Source organism: Podarcis vaucheri (genome assembly GCF_965113315.1).
Source record: "Podarcis vaucheri genome assembly, chromosome: 6".
NCBI classification, from domain to species: domain Eukaryota; kingdom Metazoa; phylum Chordata; class Lepidosauria; order Squamata; family Lacertidae; genus Podarcis; species Podarcis vaucheri.
This window is the reverse complement of record NC_138764.1, coordinates 68115945-68138212: the sequence shown is the minus strand read 5'-3', so window position 1 is coordinate 68138212 and position 22268 is coordinate 68115945. Positions and strand designations below refer to the sequence as shown.

The following is a 22268-nucleotide window of genomic DNA, read 5'->3' as shown; positions in this document are numbered from 1 at the left end:
AAAAGGAGGAGTTTACTCAGCAATCTTTTCAAAAGTGATCTTGATCCACAGTTTGAATGTCCTTAGTCTAGCAAACCTTAACAATCTGAGATATAAGATATTGCTCTGAACGTTCGGGGGAGGGGGAGCCAAATACTCTTCAGATGCGTCAGAATATTGTATATGGAGCATGGATATCCAAATTAAAATGTTTTGTAAAAGGTTGGGAGATAGAGAGTAAAATCAGTAATATGAATGCCCATCTTTAAACAGAGGTTTAGTATCATAACTAAAACCTACTAATCCTGAAAATCAGAGTCATGAGTAAAGTTTGACTGATCCCTCAATTCAGATTGCAAGTATCAAAGCTGCATTCATGTTAGTGGTTTGCCTCTAACTATATCTGGACACACTATCACTATTAGGTTTACACTTTACCAGTAGTTGGTTTGGTATTAAATTACTGCTTGAATATCCAAGTATCAGGGGAACCAACAGTAAAGGATCAGCGTAAACTATTCTTAAGCATAGAACAATATGCTTGTCTACCCAGGCAAAAATAGTTGCACTGGTGATCATTTTCAAAGTCAGGATGCTTCATTCTCCCTTGCTCAAACAAGAGAATATGAGGCCAAAGCAGCAAATAGAAACAACTGTGACTACACACAGAGAGAGAGAGAAGTTGTAGTTTGGACAGTGTGAAAGTGATTAAGATATTTGGAGAAGTAGGTGATAATGGACCTGCTCCTTGTACAAAGCAAATTTACCTAATAGCTTTAATTTTATTATCAAAACATTCTCTCATTTCTGCCATATGACTTCTGTGCTATGAATTCTTTCCTTTTAAGGATTATGTATGCATACATTTAAAAAAATCCCAAGTATTCTGGCATATTAACTACTAATATATTCATAGTCTAAAAAAGTTTATAAATTTATGCTGTAATTAATTGTTTGTCTTTAAGGTGCCACAAGTCTCTTAGTTGTTTTTGCGGCAACAGGCTAAAATATCTACCCCTCTGAAAATTGTTTTATGTTTAAAGTAGAGGTGTGTAGCCTGTGGCTCTGAGACGATGGCAAGCAGAAAGAAAATGGGAGGGGGGCACAAAGATAAAGCAAAGGGTGTGCCCTGTCCTCTTCTGGTCTCACTTCCATCCACCACTCGTCCTGGCCCTTTCCACCACTGGCAGATACCCCCTGAAAAAATGTGGTACTTGACACACACACAAAAAGGTTCACCCCTCCTGCCCTTGTTTAAAGAGTAGGCATTGTGGTGGAGGGTTTTTTTGTATGAGAACCCAGAGATATGTTGAGATATGGACAGGGACTAAAGCAGCTGGTTGTAAGCTCTTACCTTCACTTTGACCAGGGTTCAGTGCTTACCCAGCCAAATAAGCTCCTGGCAGAGATGGCTTCAGTTTCATAGCTCGGTTGCATTTTGCCAGCCCTGAGTACTTTAGTACCCAGAAAAGATATTTACATTTTGTAGTACAGGGATGGAAAAACTCTACTACTAAGCCTCAAAATGTTGATGAACATTCAGGCTGTACTGTTCCGAAAGTCTCCATTGGTCTGAACTACACATTCAAGCCATGCAACTCCTCTTCAGATATTCAGTCTGCATGCACGAGAGCAAAAAGTGTGTTGGGGGCTGGGCAGCCCCACCTCAGGGTCTGAACATGATTAGAAGACTCCTCACAATTGGGAATCCTGAAAATGTAGGTTTCTGGATCACAGAAAGGCTTCTAAGCACATTCAGCTAAACACACTTACAAGCCCTTTTCCAATCTTTTGTCTAAAGTTAGCAGTGAAGGGAGTTTGGAATGATACATAACTCTCTGCCCTCTCATGCTCAGACGAGATACCTGAAGATAGCTGAAGCATTCAATCTGGACAAGTCTTTATTCGTTCATTTATTCCAGTTTTCTTCCATCATTTGCATTCATGCTAGTTTAACAAAATCTCATAAAAACTTCCATATAATAAAAACATAAAACATAAAATCAGAGAGCATGCCATTATGCATAAATGGCAACAATAAAAGGACCAGTTTAATCATTAACAGTTGACAGAGTAACCCAACACACATCCACAAAAAAAGCAGTGTGAGTAAACAGGACAGGCTTTGCTTGATGCCTTTACAATTCCTGCAAAAGGGCCAGGCAGGTTTCCTTTGGAAAGGGGTTGCAAAGTCAGGGCACAACCACAGAAAAGGCCCTGTTTTCAGTAGTCACCCATCTAACATTGGCAGATGAGGGTACCCAGTAAAAGGCCTAAGATGGCCAATTCACCTGGTGGACAGATTTGTATCTGGGTCAGGACAAGCATCAGTTCACACCTTCCAGCAATGTGAGCAGGTGTATCTCCTTTGATCTGTCAGGTGTGGGCTGTCTCCCACTCTCTGCTCATGCTCCCAATCTCTGTCTCCACAGTTCACCTGTACAAATGTGCAGCCCAGCGGGAAAGTTGTGGGTTGTGCCTGAAAGCAGATCAGAAGTTTGAGTGTGGCTGGTGCACTGGAGAAGGGAGGTGTACTCTGCGTCAGCACTGCCCCTCTCCTATTGGTGGATGGGGAAGGTGGCTCGACTGGTCAAGCAGGAATGTCAAATGCTCCAACCCACGAATCACTGAGGTAAAGATATTTAAATCAATTGGATTTTCTTCCTATTCCATTCACTTCTTTGCTTGTTTACTTGATTTATCTTTCTATTTTTAAGCCAACCCACCCCCCCTTTTTTTTGTATATTACAACTACCTTAATATGCATGTTTCAATAATGTATAATGATCAGGAAGAGGCTTTTTCAGTGGTGACACCCTGGCTCTGAAATGCCCTTTCCAGAGACACTTACCTGATGCCTCGTTTGATATCCTTTCAGCACAGGGCAAAGACCTTTTAATTCTGTCAGGTCTTTCCATCTATTTTATTGCCAGCTTAAACCTGTTTTATCTCTACCATGGAATTTTAGGCTGATGTTACATTTTCATGGATTTTTAAAAATCCATTTCCTGTATTTGATGATTAGCCATGCGGAGATACTTTTAAAGTAAGGGAAGTAAACACCCAAAATAAGTAAATGAATAAGCTCTACAGAAAAGAGACCCATTTGTCTGCTTTTTCTCCGCCTGCCTGATCAGTGTGTCTCCTCCTCCCACCACCACTTAGCAAGTGATGATCTGGGGACTCCACAGAGGGCATATTGATCCCACCCCTCCTCCATCCCCCCCAAAACTTGGCAGAACCACCACTTAATTCCACTGTTTCACTTCCATACACTTAGGAATTACCTGTTCCTGGTTCCACCTGGTTTGTCCCAATATAACATGTTCTCCTTGTTACATAAAAGTGGAAAATAAAGTGGTATGTGATTTCCTATTAAATTAATTGTGCAGCATCTGTGCTTCACGGCCAACATGCACTTTTACTGGCCTTGATCACCTACTCTCGGTTGTCAGGCTCAGACATCAGTATGAGGGTGTCCTCCCTGCCCTTCGGCAGGCACACTAATTAAAACAAGGAAGTAATTAGTCCGTAATTGATTTCTCTGGATTACAGGCCAGTGCAGGGGGCAATAGTCTTATGAAAACTTTGTTCTCTCTGATGCTGTCATTGGTATAAACTGACAATGTTTAGCAGTAGCTTTCAGTAGTGAAACTACAGACTGAGATAATCACTGGTCCTCTGCTTGTTGATTCCAGACACTGATCTTCCTTTATTCATTACCTTGATATTTATACCAATGCTACTTCAAAATTTCAGAATTGTGTAACTTACCAGAGAAAGCCTTAGAGCAGTGCCAGAACTTGTAGCAATAAAAGCACCACCCAGTTAAAGACCATAGTAAAAATAATAATAATAAATTAATTAAAATGCCCTGTCAAATAAGTATTCTTAATGTTCTAGTTAATTCAAATTTGGTGTATAACAGAGGCAGAACAATCTCTACTTAACTTCTGACCAGAGATTATATAGAATTACGGTCGTTCAGCCTTGTAAACAGGGCCATAAAAATTACTAGCCTGCAAACAACTTTACTAGCCTGTGGGGGGCTGATGAAGCAGGCACCGAGAGCTCTGACCCTCCTCTAGCAGATCACTGCATGTTCAGCCTCCTCTTCAAGCCTGCTCACTTGCCTGCATGGAATTACATGTGCTAGCCTGTATTCAGTACCTTGTTTGTGGTTACTAGGCAGATGCTTATGTAGAAGGCTGAGTTTGTTACAGGAAAAGATTTTAGCAGGGACTGTCTTACTGTTGATCTTTGTAAGTCACTCTGGGAGCCTTTTTAGCTAAAGAGCTCTGTAAAAATGCTATAAATAGAGAGCCAGATTCAGTATCAGCCTCATTGCAGAACTGCAGGAGTAGTAACTTGGTTCTTTAGTATTAATGTTATAACGTCCGGACGTTTGCCATAGAGAATTTTGCCATAGAGAATTTACTTCACCAGGGATTAAACTCGGCCAAATTTCAGGGAGAAAATATAATGAAGACTGGCTTGTTGGTGGCAGTTTTAGAATTTTGCATTGCACTCTAAGGGTGACGTTAGTCCCCCTCCCCTTTCCAAAACATGCTTTAGATTTTTCTCAGCTCATAAAACATACTTGGATTTTATTAAATATTCAAGCATTTTGGAGGAGGTTTGCTTTTCATTAGTTTGGTGAAATCCATTGTGTCTTTTACAGGGTCCTCATTTTAATCAACAGGAAATTATTTAAGGGCAAGTTACGCAGATTGTATAGCGCTTTATGGTGGTTCATCTTGCCACAAATGGCAAATGCATCAGGAAGGAAGTAGCTTGAAGAAGCAGAGACAGAAGGCCAAAACAGATGTGATGTGGGAAATCCTTGTTTATAAAATGCTGTGTGTGTTTTAATTTATATTGATTAACTATGATTCTTACTGTTAATACCATTTAATGCTTATATAGTATTAATAAAATTAAATATATTAATAGATGTGGAGTGGATCCACCATGAGGAAGGGGGATAACTGGTAACCTCTAGGCAGTGGCGTAGCGTGGGGGGTGCCAGGGGTGCCGGCCGCACCGGGCGCAACATTTGGGGGGGGCGCGCTCGCTGCCTCCGGAGTCGCCGAAGAGCCTCGGGCGCAGGCTGTAGCGGAGCCGCATGTCTCGCGGAACCGACGAGCTGTGCGCGCGTCCGGGCTGAAGGCGCCCGGCAGGCAGCGGCTCTCAGCGCTCGCCGCGGAGGACGCGCCAGGCAGCCCCTCCTCACAGCCCCGCCTCCGCCGGTGCTGCTGCAGCTGCTGGGCCGTTGCATTTTCCTCGCCTCTCTGCCCCCCTCCTCCTCCGGGCAAGCGGCGTCGTTTGGGCGGCAGTGGGGGGGGCAAATTACTTGCCTTGCCCTGGATTAGGGGGCGCAAATTACTTGCGTTGCCCCGGGTGCTGACAACTCACGCTACGCCGCTGCCTCTAGGTTAGATTTACTGAAGGCAGTTCAGAAACTTCAGCTGGTTCAGCAGCCAGGTTGCTTATGGGGACAAGATGGTGAGAATATAACACCAATCCTGTCCTGACTTCACCGGCTGCCAGTTAGTTTCCAGGCCCAATTCAGTTTGCTGGCTTTGAACTACAAAGCCTTAAATGGCTCAGGATTGCAATTCCTCAAGGATTGCCTGTCCCCATGTGAACTGACCCAGACCCTGCAATCTGAGGTCCTTCTATGTGTGCCTCCTCCATGAGAAGTCCAGAGGGCAACACAAGAATAGGCCTTATCAGCAGTGGCCCCATGTGGAACGTTCTCCCCAGAGAGGCATTGCCTGGCACCAGGCATATCTTTAGGCACCAGGCAAAAGTATTCCTCTTTTCCTAGGCCTTTGTCTAATTAAACAATCTATGGCCTCTTGATTGCCTGGATGGGGGATATGTGTATAAAAATCTTTGATTTAACACAACTGGGTTTAGTCTGCTGCACAAACATATGAGTCACATCCATGGCTCCACACACATTTTGTCCTTTGCCCCATCTGCCTTGTGACCCCCCAGAGAGTTGTCCACAAGGGAAAGCCATCCTTGGGGTAAAAAGGTTCCCCATTCCTGACATAGATAATGATGTCTCCTTGTTTCAAGCATAGAATCATAGACTTGTAGAGTTGGAAGAGACCACAAGGCTCATCTAGTCCAAACCCACGACCCTGAAATTAAGAGTCTCATGCTCTACCGACTGAGCTATCCCAGCATCTGTGCACTGCTTTGTAATTATCAACATGGTTATTATGGTAGCCCTTGCTTGTGGCAACACAGTGGCCACATAGTGTGCAGGAGCAGATTAGTAGGCAAGCTCTTTCGTGCCAATCTCTTAAAAGCCAATGAAGCGAAAGAGAGAGACTTCAGAGCTGAGGAACTGAGAGTTTATGCAAACCAATAAGACTAAGATGGGGGCTTGCAGTACCGTTGTGTTATAAGAAAGATACTGCTCCCTTTCCCATATGGGGTATCTAAGAGCCCATATAGAGTCCTTAAGTAGGTTCTCTATCGGTAGGAGAAAATAACAGAGGCCAACCAGAGAATACTGAGAAGCAAAGCAGCTAGTAAGCAAGATCTTTATTAAACTGTTGCAACAGGGTCCCCCACTCCTCCCACGCAGGGTGGAAGGAGAGGAACCCAGAACAATGGTGTGCAAAGTCTTACATAGACTTTTTGAAATTCCCTTCCCTTTAGCTGAAGACCACCCCCCAAAACATCATACATACATACATGGGGGGAGGCAGTCTACAGCAGAAAACCTGTCTGTCAGGATACCTGATAATGGTCAACCATTGCTCAACCTGGGCAGTCTGGCCATTCTTTTGTGATGGTAAATATTTTAGTTCCCAAATCTCTTACATAAATTGATAGTTTGCTCAGCTTAACAGATACTTGCCAGACTGTATTTGCAAAGGGAGGTGTAATGCCCCTACAGTCCAAAGACAACTGGAAAGCTTTCCCCATTTCCTTCCTCCTTGCAGAGGAATATTTGAGGTCAGTTTGGGAGAGTCAAAATGGCTTCAGGATTGCTCTCCTGTACTGTTTCAGACACTATACTTATGTACATGTGTTTGCCTTGTACATTTATGAACATTTCATATATATATATATATATATATATATATATATATATATATATATATGCAGGTTTTGGTGTCTTCGGGTGTCTTCCCGTGTAAGAGTCGGGGTGTCTGTGCGACGTTTCGACGAGGTCTCACTCGTCATCTTCAGGCTGGTGCTTTCGGCTTCTTGTTACTGGAACAGAGCAGAGTCTGGTGTTTGAGTTCCTATAAATACTGTTGAGGGGTGTGGTGTATAGCCTCCAACTCAAACACCAGATTCTGCCTGAAGACACCCCGACTCTTACACGGGAAGACACCCGAAGACACCAAAACCTGCATTCCTATACCCGTGAAAATCTACGAAAGCATATATATATATATATATATATATATATATATATATATGACCTTAGGATTCCTATAACAATTGCAAAGAACAATTGGCTGTGGAGTTCTCAGTAAGTTCTGCAAGATGTTTCCTTTTCTCTCATTCTGAAGAGCAGTGGCTGAACAAATGGCTGGAATGGCTACTTGAACAGAATATTCTTTTCACCACTTTTTCCCACATTCCTCATTAAGCTCCCTTGAATCACTCCTCACCCTCTTTATGGGTTGTTAGTTAAAAACAACAACTCCTAGTGCTTCAGTTTATTACTTTTTGACAAGAAATGGTACCTATTTATTCTAAGTAAATGAGTCTCAATTAACTTCACTCAATCATCCCCAAATCCCGACTTGAGAGCTCTTGTGAAAGCACATACTGTTTATATGTCACACAGAGACACCAGTCAACACTCAAAAGCTCTATCAGCTCATTTGTTGAATGAGATCCTGCAACATCTGCAGCAGCCTTGTTTTGGACTACAGCTGCCATCACTCCTAGCCAACATGGCCAAGGGTCAGGGATGATGGGAGTTGTAGTCCAAAACATCTGAAGGGCCCCAGGGTAGGGAAGTTGATCTATAGTACATATTTTGCGATTGCTTGAGGTGGAGACCAAAGAGGGAATGGTTGCAAAAACTCAAATGTATACCGTGGTACCTCGGGTTAAGTATTTAATTCATTCCGGAGGTCCGTTCTTAACCTGAAACTGTTCTTAACCTGAAGCACCACTTTAGCTAATGGGGCCTCCTGCTGCTGACGCGCCGCCGGAGCACGATTTCTGTTCTCAACCTGAAGCAAAGTTCTTAACCCAAGGTACAATTTCTGGGTTAGCGGAGTCTGTAACCTGAAGCGTATGTAACCCGATGTACCACTGTACATGGAACTGAGACACACATGCCAAGGATACTAAAATGGCAGGAAGAATAATCTAGGATAATTGAAATAGCTGATTTTAAATGAAAATGATACTTTGTGGAGAAAATGAGTATTAGATAGACCAAAATGGGTGTTGGATATAGATCAAATGCATTTCCAGAGAAATACCACACTAAGTCCTGGTATCAATTTTGTTGCTGTTAAGCTTCCTCGAGAGCTCTAGGGGGGAGGGGAGTGACAAGTAGCCACTGATGACTTAGGACTTCCTGGCTCCTAGTGTTTACTTCAGATGTTTGTTAGTTTCATAAGCAAAGTGGTTCAGTCTTTGTTTCTCTATGTTCTTGTTTGTTTGTTTGTTTGTTTGTTTGTTTGTTTGTTTGGCAAATGTATAGCCTTTTCAACAGTTGTTCTCAAAGAAGGTTATAATTAAAGAAAAATAAAGTATCAATACAATTATAGCAATAATAAATAGAGTATTAACAGAGGCACAGAGTAGGATAGAAATGTTATATATAAATTGCAATTATGCAAAAACCCAGGCAATTATGTTAATTTACTTTTATGTGCAAGCCCAGATACTCTATGGAATCCCACTATGGGTCCAAGCATATAACAGTGATCTAAAAAAGATCCACTCCAGCTTTCTGAGACGTATTCTTGGACTCCCAGCTGTGATCAAATATGAAACAATGTGTGCAGAAATAGGCATACACACAATGGAATACTGGGCCTGGTCCACCTCAATAAAGTACTGGTTACGCTGCCATTTTCGCTGCTCTCCATCAAGCCTGCTCGCTAATTTGCTTCAAGACTCTTATAAATCAAGATGGTACCAGTACCTTGAAAAAAAGATTGAATCTTTAGGCATCGAGCTGGAGCCCCTATACAATTCTAATGAGCAATACATTTTCCATAATATCCTAACTAGATTAAAGGATGTTGAGAGACAAAATATTATGGCAGCAGTAAACAAAATTTGCTCCCCCGTATTCTATGATTTAAATATCTTAGATAGCAGAGCCAACTACGTCACTAAATTAACAATCCCAGCCCAACGTAGGGCTTTTATGCTGGCCCGGTTGAATGTTTTTCCCTCAGCTTTTGTCAGGGGAAGATATCAAAACATCCCTAGAAACAAGAGACTCTGCAGATGCTCTATGAATGTCCCGGACACTGTAGAGCATATTCTCTTTCATTGTCCATTGTACAGTACGCTCCGTCAACGCGTGCTGTCCCCTCTTCTGGGTGGCCTGGAACCCCAACAAGGTGAATGTGTGGGATTCTGCCTATCCGACGTTGACCAAAGGGTAACAGCGGGGGTAGCTGAGTTTTTGGTAGCAGCCCTCCAAGGAGCAGGTTAACAAGGAAAATCACTGACTCTATATGTGTATATATATATATGTTTGTAGCCAACCGCTGCCTTCTTACATATACTTCAAGTCACTTATATGTTACTTTTTCTTTTATGGTTTTATCTGTACAATGCCTAATAAAGGTTTGATTTCAACAATTTACTTTTATGGCTGACTAATACAAGAAGCGTAACCAGTGGGTTTTTTAAATCCATGGCAAAACAAATGGGCAAACATTCACACCATTATGAAGCTCATCCCACTATTAAAATGAATATTGTGTTTGTAAGTGATTATTGAAAAATAGTACTGCAGATCTTCCCCTCTACATAATCAGGGACTAAATAAAGCTCCCTGCCCCCCCCATTGTTGCTCTGAAAGTACAACATGCAAGCATGTGTGAAAATATATTTAGCTAACTTTGGTATCCCATATTCACTAGGTTTTTGGGGATTGTTAGCCACAGCCTTTCATTTTCAATAGTATTTAAGCAAAGCACAGACATTATGCTGGCTCTTTGCCCAAGACTGAACTTTTCATCTCCTTTCTACAGCCATTAGAACCAAGCAATGTTCCTCTCTTTCAGCTTGATTCTGTGTGACACTAAGACCCGCCCTTTCTGCCAACCTGATGGGCTTAATGCATTTTATTTTCATCCCAAGGGGTTTAGTTTCCATTTTTTATTTTTAATCAAAACCTTGAGCCCTTCTATAAATAAACAAACTTGCCTTCTCAGCATTTTAAAGTTGTTCTTCTCACAAAGATCTCTGTGCTGTGTGCAAAGACCTGGGGGTTGCAAGTCACCAGGAGCAAGAAAAGGGATCTGAGAACAATTTTTCCTTCCAAATGAAACATTCAGACAGATGTAACATTTTCAGAAATCAGAGATTTCACTTCACTTCCTTTCCTCAAGCGAACCAGAAGGCAAAAGCAATTCCTACTCAACAAAGAAACATCTCACAGCAAATGCTGGCCAAGTTGTTTCTCCAATATCATCCTTGAGTTAAATTTCAAAATCTACAATATCTTTATTGGGACTTTAATTAATTCTCTGGAATTCTTAATCAGACAGGATGTTAATCCAAACAGAGAAAGTGAGGATAGAAAAACCTGGTTTGATGTTGACTATTCTCAGTTTAGTCATGGTCATAAGACAGAATGTGCAGGCTAATAGTGCAGGCTGTGTGTGTCTACTGAGAAACATGCTCCATCAACACTTACCTGAGAGTAAGGCCCATAGGGTTGCATCCAGCAAAGCCATTCCACAAGTCAAACACCTTCTGTACTTACACCAGAACTTCCTCTTCTTCTGCATATCCCTCACACCACAAACCTTCCCCGAGAGTTCCCACAAACCTCCAGACCAGATCTGTTGGGTGGGTGTGCTTGTGTACATGCTTGTGGGGTTTACAATGAGTAGAGGTGGGATGCAAAGTTCTGTTGCACATGTGGAAATTGTTCAGTTCTCACAATGACTTGGTTTCAGCCTACTGATAGCAATATAACTTGCTACCAAGCAGACATGTATAGGATTGTTTTGTGAATTGTACTGGACTCTGCTAGGTGTTACAATGATTTCAGATTGCCTATAGGTCTGTTGTGGAAGAGAAAAGCATAATGGTTTAGCCTCTGTTTGGGGGGGAGCATAAGACCCCTTGTTAACAGGAATTCAAATTAGAGTTAGGAAAATCTTAGGCCACTCCTCTTCATCAACTCTCAATGTTCATGGTAGATAGTAATTTGTATCAGTGATTTCCATGAGTGAAAAACAGTGAGGCTACTTAAGTTTGAATCAGCCAGTTTATGCAGTCTAACTATGTGCAGGCATAGATACTTGATGAGTTCATACCATTGAACTAAGAACATACTCCTGAGCACCAGTATGCATGTAGCATTTTGTTTCTTAACCATAGGATTGCAAAATCTCTCCCCACCCTCTGCATTCTGGAGCACTAATTTGAACTCCTAGTCTAACGTCAGTTAAGCGTTACTCCAGCAGTATCATTAGATATGGTTAGCGCTACCCAGGATTCCCATTTAACCCAGGTTCTGAAACCATGCTTTGAAAACTGTTTTGCCCAACCTGGGGCATGAACCCACAACTCTGAGATGAAGAGTTCCATGCTCTACTGACTGAGCTATCCAGGAGTGCTGTACCAGCCCTCAAAAATGTATAGGACTGCAAGTGAACTTTCTGGAAAATAGAGGAAGAGGGTGAAATTGCATCAGAGGAAGATTACTATTATTTCCATGAAGTGTTTCTCAAATGTGGCTCTCCAGCGAATGTTGGACTACAACTCCCATCATCCCTGACCAGTGGTGCTGCTAGCCAAGGATGATGGGAGTTTTAGTCCAACAACATACTTGGAGGTCCAAGTTTGAGAAACACTGGAAACAGATCAAGGAGATGTAAGCTTTTTAAAACAGTAATGAGCCAATGGGGAGTGGAGATTAGGGGGATCTTTACTTGTTGACATAAAAGAAAAATCAATAATAGTGTACATGTTAACATGAAATCTTTTCCATCCACACAGTGCATCGTTGGGATCTATCCCATGTCCCCCCTGACAGCATAAATCTTCCCCTGCTGCCCGCAGCATCAGTGATTAAATAAATAAAAAATCAGCTTCCTTATGAACAAGCAGTGCTCTGATCTCCTATTCATTTATTTGCAGGCCTCATTAATATAACATCACTGCAACAAACAGCTAACGGGGGTTGTGCGGGGAGGAGTGTCAGGCTGAATAATGGAGTTGCTCTGCTGAGATAACAATTAGGTTTGGAATGTACTATCAGCTAAGACAGAGACAAGGAGTGATCATGCCAGGCTGATGAACTAGCTCTGTGGATGTGCTGAGCCCCTGCTGGGCTCATCTACTGGGATGGAGCCAGCTACAAATGTAACCATGGAACAAAAAGCGTATGTTATTCGTATAGCTTTGAAAGGCCACAACTTTGCAACTCTCCCCTCCCCTCTTTTGTCAGATACGGTGCTATTATGTTCAAGATGGCTTTTATTACAGGACTTGATGGGCTCATTTTTCCCCACCTGTGATTAATTGATTTTATTTATCCCCTCTTTCCTCTCTCACTTGCTGTTCTGAGACCTTGGAATATATTATAATATGCTCAAAACAAAATTCTAAAAATATCACACACACACACACACACACACAGACGGCACCTGTTCTCATCCTTTTGCAGAGTATGGACTTGTGAATGTCAGTGGGATGGTGTCTGTGTTAATGTGGTACATGCATCAGCACAGCAATGGCAGCGGTGTGTCAGTTACTGTATGTTCGTTTTGCTGAAGAGGTGCTGCTTGGTTTATGTTGTCCTGGTACCCACATGTTGGAATATTACCCCCTTTTGTCTTTGCAGTCTAATCGTGCTGCAGAAATTGAGTTTCTGCTTAGTTGCTGCTTCTTGTACTGTATCAGTGCAACATCATGACCTGCAAGGCTGTACTGGCCCATTTACCCAGTTCTATCCAGTTGTTTGTTTTGCACAGCAGACCACAGGATTGAGTTAAATTAATGATGATGGGAGGTAACTAAGAAGGAAAGGTAAAGGGACCCCTGACCATTAGGTCCAGTCGTGACCGACTCTGGGGTTGCGGTGCTCATCTCGTTTTATTGGCCGAGGGAGCCAGCGTACAGCTTCCGGGTTATGTGGCCAGCATGACTAAGCCGCTTCTGGCGAGCCAGAGCAGCGCACAGAAACACCGTTTACCTTCCCGCTGGAGCGGTACCTATTTATCTACTTGCACTTTGACGTGCTTTTGAACTGTTAGGTGGGCAGGAACAGGGACTGAGCAACGGGAGCTCACCCCGTCGTGGGGATTCGAACCGCCGACCTTCTGATCGGTAAGTCCTAGGCTCTGTGGTTTAACCCACAGCGCCACCCGCGTCCCAGCGCTACCCGTGTCCCAACTAAGAGGTACAGGAGCATAATTGAGTCATGGGCAAAGGCTGCATATAGAAGGTTTCAGGTTCAGTCCCTAGAATATCCAGCTAGAGCTGGGGGTGTCTCCTGTCTGAAACCCTGAAGAGCTGCTGCCCATTAGAGTGGAGAATGGTCTGACTTATAACACATGTGTGCTTATGTAATCTTGCTTTTCAGTTCCTCTTCTGCACCTGTCCTATAGGAAAAATGTTTTTAAAATAACTCCTGTTTCAGTTTCTGGGCAGGCAAATAAGGTTTTTCCTATTATCAGCGAAGCCTTGTGATGGGTAATTAATATTTTGGAGCTTGGATGACAGGCTTTGAGGAGAACCATTGGAGGACGTTTCCTAATATATGTTCGTCCCCATAGATACTTCTCCTGACTGACACCTTCATAATGATAATATAATACTTTGCCTTGCGTGGCTTCTTTTATCCAGTGATTGTAAAGGGCTTTAAATATCAGAAGCAGCTGGAGCATTGTGACATGCTGGCAGAGTTGGGATTAGAACTCACAAGTAGCAAATTCCAGGAGTTGGAGGTTTGTCCTAGAAACACCCTCCTCCCTTTCCTCTTTGTTGCAATGATGAATGCAGTAAGGATTACTAAGCATCTTGTGTATTAACACACCAGCTAACTAGGGAGTATGCATTAATAGAAAAAGGCTCTGCATATATATCCCTATCTGGATAGGGAATTGTATATGCAGCAGGGTGCTATTCATGTGATTTCCCAGCTCAATCTAGTATTCATAGCTACTGCACACAATCTTTTTTTCTTTTTTAAGCTAGGATCCCAGTGATCTGCTACCTGAGGACTGGATTCAATTCCATTCTCTCCCCCTTACCCACCAATCATCAGTACAGCTGCAGCTTTTTAAAAGGGCTCTGTGTGCACCTCTCTGACTGCTGCGCACATGCTTTGCTGGATCAGCGCTGAAAAGTGAAATATAGATGATAATTACAATGATCTGGCTGTAATTTGGTTGCTGATGCTAATAACACCCCTCCCCTCACCCAGAGCAAGCATTTGTATGACATATTTAATTAACATCTTCTGACACCACTGATCTTGTGCCTTTAGCAGCCTGACACACAGAATTTTAGTTTTTTCCATCATTTATCTCTGTTCTAGGAAAAGCGCCGCCTGCTAAATTTCTGTGTGATAGGCTGCTGCTGTACTTCTGATGTGTGGGAAGGATTCCAGGAGCCAGAGGGAGCCAGTCAAGGCTACCTCAAAGCCAGTTCCAGCTAGACGTACCCTTCTCCACCCTCTCAGGCCTGTCCTGTTGGAAGGATTCCAGGAGGGAGAGGGAAAGAGGCAAAGGTTGTAAAGGGAAGGCTATACTCTTCCTCTTCTGTTATGATTGCCAATCTGCGTAGGCCAGCTGTGAAAGGGGGGGCTGAGGTAGGCCTTCCACCATACTCCCCTTATGTTTGTTCTGAACCCCAAGGGAGCAAAGCAAATACTTTTGTGGGGAGGCTAAGAGAATATCCCATTGTCATGCAACTCTCACAGGAATCCAAGATAGGTTGGTTTTCTCTGTCAAATCCCACTAATGCACACATGAATCCAAATGGACTAGCCACATGAAGGGGCAGAAAGGTGCTTTAAGAAAATAAAAATGTAGCCTATGAAAGGTATGCCTACACAAATTTAGGTGTCTCCTCAAAAGCAGTGCAGCATTTTGGAGGGAAAGTGGCAAAGAAATGTTGGGAACATTTAATTCTTAAGGGCTCTTGACTCAAGTTGGGTTCTGATGGATTGGCTGGACAGAGCCACCTGTCAGATGGAAATGTGCTGTTCTCGCCTTTTAGAAGTTGGTAGGTGCAACTGTTAGGGTGTTAACTACTGCAGGAGTTGCTCAATTTCCCAGAAAACCAGCTTGTATATTGGGGGCTTAGAAGGAGCTACAATGGTCTTTTTGCCTCTAGGGAATGGAAGCTGAGCAAACTGTCAGTTTTTGAAGAGAGAAGCTGTGAGTAGGCCATAACCATGTCACAAAGATCACCTCAGAGCCTGCTGCTCTCCCACCCCATTTTACCAGTTGTCCTGTGGGAAAGATTTCAGAGAGAAAGAACAGGCAAAGACCACCTCAGAGCCTGATTCAATTGGACCTTCCCCTTCCCAAACCACAGAGCCATTCTACAACCACCTGCCCCGTAAGAAGGATCCTGATGACTTTTTATATGTTGATCTTTCTTACTTATTATGGCTTTTAGAGCTGTAGTTTGGTGTTCCTTAGAAGAATTTGTATCCTGAAAGGTAAAATATAAATAAATGAAATAAATTAATTAATATTATAGGTAGAGGATTATAGTAAAAGGATAGCAACTGTGTGGCTGGTTTTATGTCAACATGGTAATGCCAAAAGAAGCCTGAAGTTGGCCCCAACTCATATAATTTACCTTGAATCTACATACAAATAGGATCTAAAAGCTACTCTTTTTCTTTATAAAAAATGCTTCTAGTTTGGATACCAGAGACATGGCAGCTGGCTGGACTTTGGCCTGGTCGTGTTATGTCTAGAGAGGTCTATATAACTGGACCCTTTAAGTATTTGCTGCCTTCTGTGATTATTACTGAATTTCCCCAGCTGTAATTAATTGAATGCATCTGTTCTAACCCCGCGGCTGCATTGTGACACAGTTCCTTCAAAACTGTTCAATTAGCGGCCACTAAAATCTAGGTCGAATGGGAAGTCTGGTTCGGGTATTTTCCAGGTCAAAACATTTGGAAAACAGAAAAGCCACACTGCGTTGTTTGACATTGTAGTAAGGTTTTGTTGACTCAAGTCAGATAAGAAATGTTCCCAGTATCTAAATAAATAAGTAAGTGTGTGTGTGTGTGTGTGTGTGTGTGTGTGTGTGTGTGTGTAAAAGCTTTGGATTTTTATGGGAGGGGCAAAGCACCTCAGTTTGTGATGCAAATGCTGCAGCAAATGCATTTTTAAAATAACATACAGATGTAAGGGAAATAACTGTCAAGAATTGTGAACCATAGTGTACGGGTGACTTGTAAACATTAGCAGTAGCAGGCCTTCAACGGTGCTTAGTATAATATAATGCAATTTGATTTTTGTATCGTGTCCTTTGTAGACACATGATGCTTTGCAAAGGAAAATGATACAAGACACACTGCAGAGTGCTAGTTACAGAAAGCAGGAGTATAACAGACGCTACACAGTGAAGAGATTAAAGCTTTTAGTCCCAGGGCTGAATGCAGAGGGGAGGATGGGAACTAAAGCAGAGGCAAGAGAAAGAAAGGAGTGTTTTTTAGAACACAATGCAGCCCTATACATAATGGTACCTGCACAGTCAACTATATCTTGGGGTGTGTTTTGCATTAAAATAATATGATTTTAGACTTGCATAATAAAGGAGCAGAAGTGAAGTGAGAAAAATTAAGAAACGTAAGTGAGAGAGGAAAGAATTGGGTTTGGCTGTGATTTGATTGAGGGCAAGAACTGAGTGAGGAAGGCTTGCATTCAGAGAAGTCATTGGGAGTGTCTAGATCCCATCAGAACACTCCTCAGTTATTCCCAGCACCAATCAGGTGGACAGCAAGAGGAAGAAATCACATGGTGTGATAGGAACAGCGGATGAGTGTTGTCATAGGAGCACCACTCCACTGTTCCTAGAGCTAAGCAGTGGGAAGAGGTCCTGCATGCCTCACAGAAGTTGGCCAAAGACTGCATGTAGCCCATGGCACTCATATGTGAGCTAGAAGACCAACTTGTAGTGGGAGTGGAGAGTGAGTACACAATGGTACTCAGGTTATAATTTGAGCGCAGTGCACTGAGGTTTAGGCAATGGTGTACTGGAGATGGTTGGTGGTTGTAGATCAGTGGTGGGCAGAAGGGAGATCAGGATCTACTGGTAAATCTCTGGGTGCTTTGCAGTAGATCAGGGTTTCCAATTGCTTTATCAACAGGAACAACAAATTGACTTTCCACACCTAAATTAGGTGTCTGCAGGCATACTTTTGTGTGAAAGGCTGGGACCTCTGTTCAGTTCTTGAACTGAAAGCAATTTCTTCAGCTCAGAATGTGCTTAGAGACAACCTGATGTTTCATTCTGACTATGTATCCTTTACATCCGGCTCTGCTGGGTAGATCTTATGGTCCTAGTGAATCTGACATGGCTGTGGTCCGCCCACCCCTGTTGTAGAGGGTACCTTTTCCTAGACTAGGAGCTGAAGTGCTTGTGGCAGAGGTGTACTATAAATAGACAGGTCATGAAGTAAACTCCCCCTTTTAGTATTTCCAAAAGACATTTAAGGAGGTGTGAATGCTTTGCTCCCTAATAAAATGTGGTATTTAACATTCAGTGCCTGTCCAAAGCGGAGCTTAATGAAGTTCTCCAAAGTAACTGTCAAGCCTTTTAAGGTTAGTAGCTTTTATAAAAGTCTATAAAAAGCCAGTCCTAAACCTCCCAGCAGACATTTCTGCCACTAACAACCAGCTGTAGCCTCCCACCAGCTTTCTTGTGTTCCACTATAGTAGGTACGGAGGTTGCCTCCCACGCCTGTAGGTTGTCAGGGCATGATTCAGAAGCTGTGATGTAGATGCTGGGCTAGGAGTGATTACGGTAAACGACACAGCCTTCTTAGCCGGACAGAATTAGTGGGTTTGCAGTGTTTAGAGCACATGTGAAAATTGCAAGAGGAAATGCAACAACAAAGGCTAAAAGGAATGATTGGATTGCTAGTGACACTTTCTAAGGATATGTTGTGAATATCTCACATTGCTATGAATTTAACTTTCACATCTGGCCTCCCACAGCTGTGCAAGAAACAGGTGGCAATTGGCACAGCTGTTGTTTAATTATTATGTTTAAACTTATACTGGAGTTACGGTCCATTGGTGTGGGGTCATATTAAATATTACATAGCCATATAAAGTACAACAGAGTAAAATAACACCTTAATTCTTAAGTTTCTACCTTCACAGTTGCTGCATGAGATCATATGGAAAGCTCTTGCTTTCTCATTTCCTCCCATCCTTTCCCTCTCTTTGTTATCTCCCCTGCTGTTAATATTTATTGTAACCTCCTTAGGGCCAGTGGCGTAGCGTGGGGGGTGCAGGGGGGCCGGCCGCACCGGGCGCAACATCTGGGGGTTAGGGTTAGGGGGCGCAAATCCATGGGTTAGGGGGCGCAAATCCACGGGTTAGGGGGCGCAAATTACTTGCCTTGCCCCGGGTGCTGACAACCCACGCTACGCCACTGCTTAGGGCAGAGATCCCACCCACCCATTTTTATTTTTATTTTGCCTATGTTGCTCTATACAGCACCATGCAGATAGATAGCGTTAGAGAGAGACAGAGAGAAGTAATAATCTTATATTCACTGGGTCTTCTCTTACTCATATTACATGTGCGTTTACTGCTTCTTGATTATACAGTACTGCTGCAGTGGACAAATACATGATGGTCTGGAAGGAATAAAGATTCTCTCTCACACACACACACTCACACACACACCCTCCACACACACACACACACACACACACCCCACACACACACCCCTTAACCAGACAGGAACACAAGTGCTGCAGATGTATCCTAAGATGATACCAAATACTGTGCTGGAGGGGGTTAGCTATAGTCTGTTTTATGGTCCATTTGTAAAAGAAATAAACACCACACATTCATCCCAGTGAAACACGCTCAACTTTTGGGGTGATTTTTCACACCCCTTTGCAAAAGGAAGCACAACTATTTGCAGAAAGTGCCTCAAAATCTGGCCTATTCCTAGTTCATAAAATGACAGCCACAAAATTTGCCAAGCAGTAGAGGCAGTGGAAAATTATAGAAATGTCTGGGAATCTGTTCAGTTCTTCAGTTGTTGTTTTTTTAATACTACATGCTGAAAATGTGAGAATCTCAGTTTTCCCTTCTTAATAAAATAACTTTATCACCTCTACAAATGTGGGAGAAAATTCAAATGTGGAACTATATCACAAGAGTTAGAAGCACTATTCTGTAAAAACATAATATACTAGCAACTAGATGTCAATAAAGGGCTGTAAGATGTTAGTCCTTTGCTTTGTGAGTTAGCATCATATATATTTGGAGTTTGGGAATGACACCTCAATCTTTGTTAGTCTTATTATCTCTTATTAGGTGAATATGTTATTATCAGGGAATTGTAGTATAACTTACATAGAATTTATTTTCCATTGATGAACTGACTGGAGATCCACTAACTTTTACAGAAATAAATTGGCCTAAATAATCAGTTTTAGGATCCTACTTTTGGCCAATGCAATTCAGGGTTCTCCAAGATACACACAAAGTAGAGAGATTCAAACTGGTCTGTTGGCGGGAGGGGAATCTAATTCTACAATCAGGAAATACCTTTATAGGACCAACAAAAATGTCACATTAACTTTTCAGGGTTCTATGCCCCCAAACCACTAGTTTAGGGGTCTGCAACCTTTAAGACAAAAAGAGCCACTTGGACCCGTTTCCGAAGAAAAAACAACTGGGAGCCGCAAAACCATTGCGACATTTAAAACAAATATATCTCCGGAGCCACGATCTGACAGCGGGCGGGAAGGTGACGTCGGGATGGTGTGTAACTAACACACGCACCGCCCCCATGCGACGTCACAGCCAGTACAGCGCCCGCCACAGTGAGGAGTGTCGGGGCGCACAATGTGCCTCCTCCCCTCGCTAGTATCCGCCCCGGAGCCGCAGCAAAGATGTAAAAGAGCCGCATGCGGCTCCGGAGCCACGGGTTGCAGACCCCTGCACTAGTTAATGCCACCTAATTTGACTTTTATGGACTTTTTATCTAGTACACAAGCTAAAATTGTAAGGTGAACATTTCCCCCTTTATTTACCTTCACAAGGAATCTGTGTGTTTTGCTTAAAACTGGAGACAAATTTGGATAACTGCTAGATTTTACATTTTCAAAATGGGGAATCAACCATTATTTGCTTCTTTGACCCAACAGCCCTTAGTAATGCCTGCCTGGATCCTAGCAGCATATAATCCAATTAACAGAGCAAGCCTAGCTATAGAAAGCCAATGTTAAGCTGCTAGGTCATGTGAGGAAGCTGCCAAGGGGTTTCGAAGAGGTGTAAGTCTCTCCTTGCCCTGTCCTACCCCCCCCCCCACCTTTCCCCTTTTGGGGGAACAACCCAGGCTTAGCCAACTGAACCCCTGCTGAGCTGGGATGAGGGGCTTACACTAGTTGAGACCCAGTTGGGAGAGCCCAAGATCCACCAAATCCAAACTCTCTCAATCCCAAGGTTTAGATTGTGCAGTCAGTCTGCAGCGTCCTCTTATAAGCTGCCTTAAGGCTAAATGTAGGCTAGGCTTCATGCTTCAACACCAAGCCAGCTCTCCTCCCTGTTCCCTCTATTTTGCTTAATGTTAGCCCGATGAAGAGCTCTGGAGAACTTGAGTGTTTGCTCACCATTTTGTGGCATTTACATTGATCCTAATAAAAGTATAACTCAGCTGTGTATTTAGACTTTTCACAGTCACAGGCCATTAAGTTGTTTCTGCTACTGTAATGTTCACTGAGTATATTCAGATGGGCAGATTTCCTCATTACTCATACCTGGAAACACTGCAGATGTCTTGAACAACTTCACTGAATATTCTGTTCCAGTTAATGCTTCATTTCCAGGTTTCTTTGCTTAGTAACTCATTAAATAGGCACTAATCTCCCTGCAGTGATCCTGCTTTACATTTGGACAAAAGCAGCTCTGTCCAAATCTTAAAAGGCAATTTCATGCACCTTTTTAACAGTGATTTTGCACATATCTATACCAAACAGGGGGTGCATTCTTCTGGGTGGGGGTGACAGGAGGGAGAATTGCTTTTATCTGCATAATGATACCTGGTCCATAACCTTCCCCCCCCCCCACTAAGCTTTCTGGTATACCACACCAAAGTTATTGTGGTGGGGAGATAATTTTTGAATATTTAGCATCATTGGAAAAAAACAACAGATTTCATAATCCTAAGAAGATGGTGGTTTGTGTACCACAAACTAACAACAGTATATTGACAAGGATAATTAATGACAAATTGATTTCCCCAGCCCCTGCTCTCTGGTTTCATACATTACTTTAGCCACCTTATGCTCCTAAATTGTATGCTCATTTTCTAGATGGGTCACTTGGGTCTAGAAGTACCGTAGTGTGCTCAAAGTTGTTGAAACAGTATTCACAATAGATGGGGGGGTTGTTTCTGTTTTGTTTTTTAAAGCTAGGCTTTCTACACAAACACATGCAGCTCCAATCCCCTTTTGTGTGGCCATACAGCTTTTGGCTTTCTGTGAGATATACCGGTAGTTTGTTTTTATTGTTGACCCTGTGCTCTGCTTCCCTCACCAGATCCTAACAGTGTCAGGCCCACCAGAGGGAGGAACACGAGTTACAATTCGTGGTGTTAACCTGGGCCTGGATTTCTCCGAGATCGCCCACAACGTACAAGTGGCTGGTGTGGAATGTACACCATTGGAGGAGCAGTACATTATTGCCGAACAGTGAGTTGACGTGGCACCACCTGAACCTTTATGCGAGCTAAAAATCGCTTACAGCATTTAGCATAAATGCTGTTACCCCTTGCAACAAAGGGGGAAAGTACAACTGAGTATACTTATGCTAGGAGGAACAACATGGCAGGTGATTATATTTAAAAGTTGGAATCCTAATTGGTTATCTGAA

General features: G+C 42.7%; 1 protein-coding gene across 2 annotated transcripts in view; it reads left to right on the top strand.

Annotated features, from left to right (window-relative positions):
* The window catches only part of PLXNA2 (plexin A2), a 400751-nt gene that overhangs the window by 277606 nt on the left and 100877 nt on the right, over positions 1–22268 (top strand). For both annotated transcript variants that reach the window (XM_082228275.1, XM_082228274.1), the window contains exons 12-13: positions 2412–2611; positions 21936–22087. In XM_082228275.1, the coding sequence (XP_082084401.1) occupies positions 2412–2611; positions 21936–22087 (352 nt within the window). The remainder of the gene's footprint in view (positions 1–2411; positions 2612–21935; positions 22088–22268) is intronic.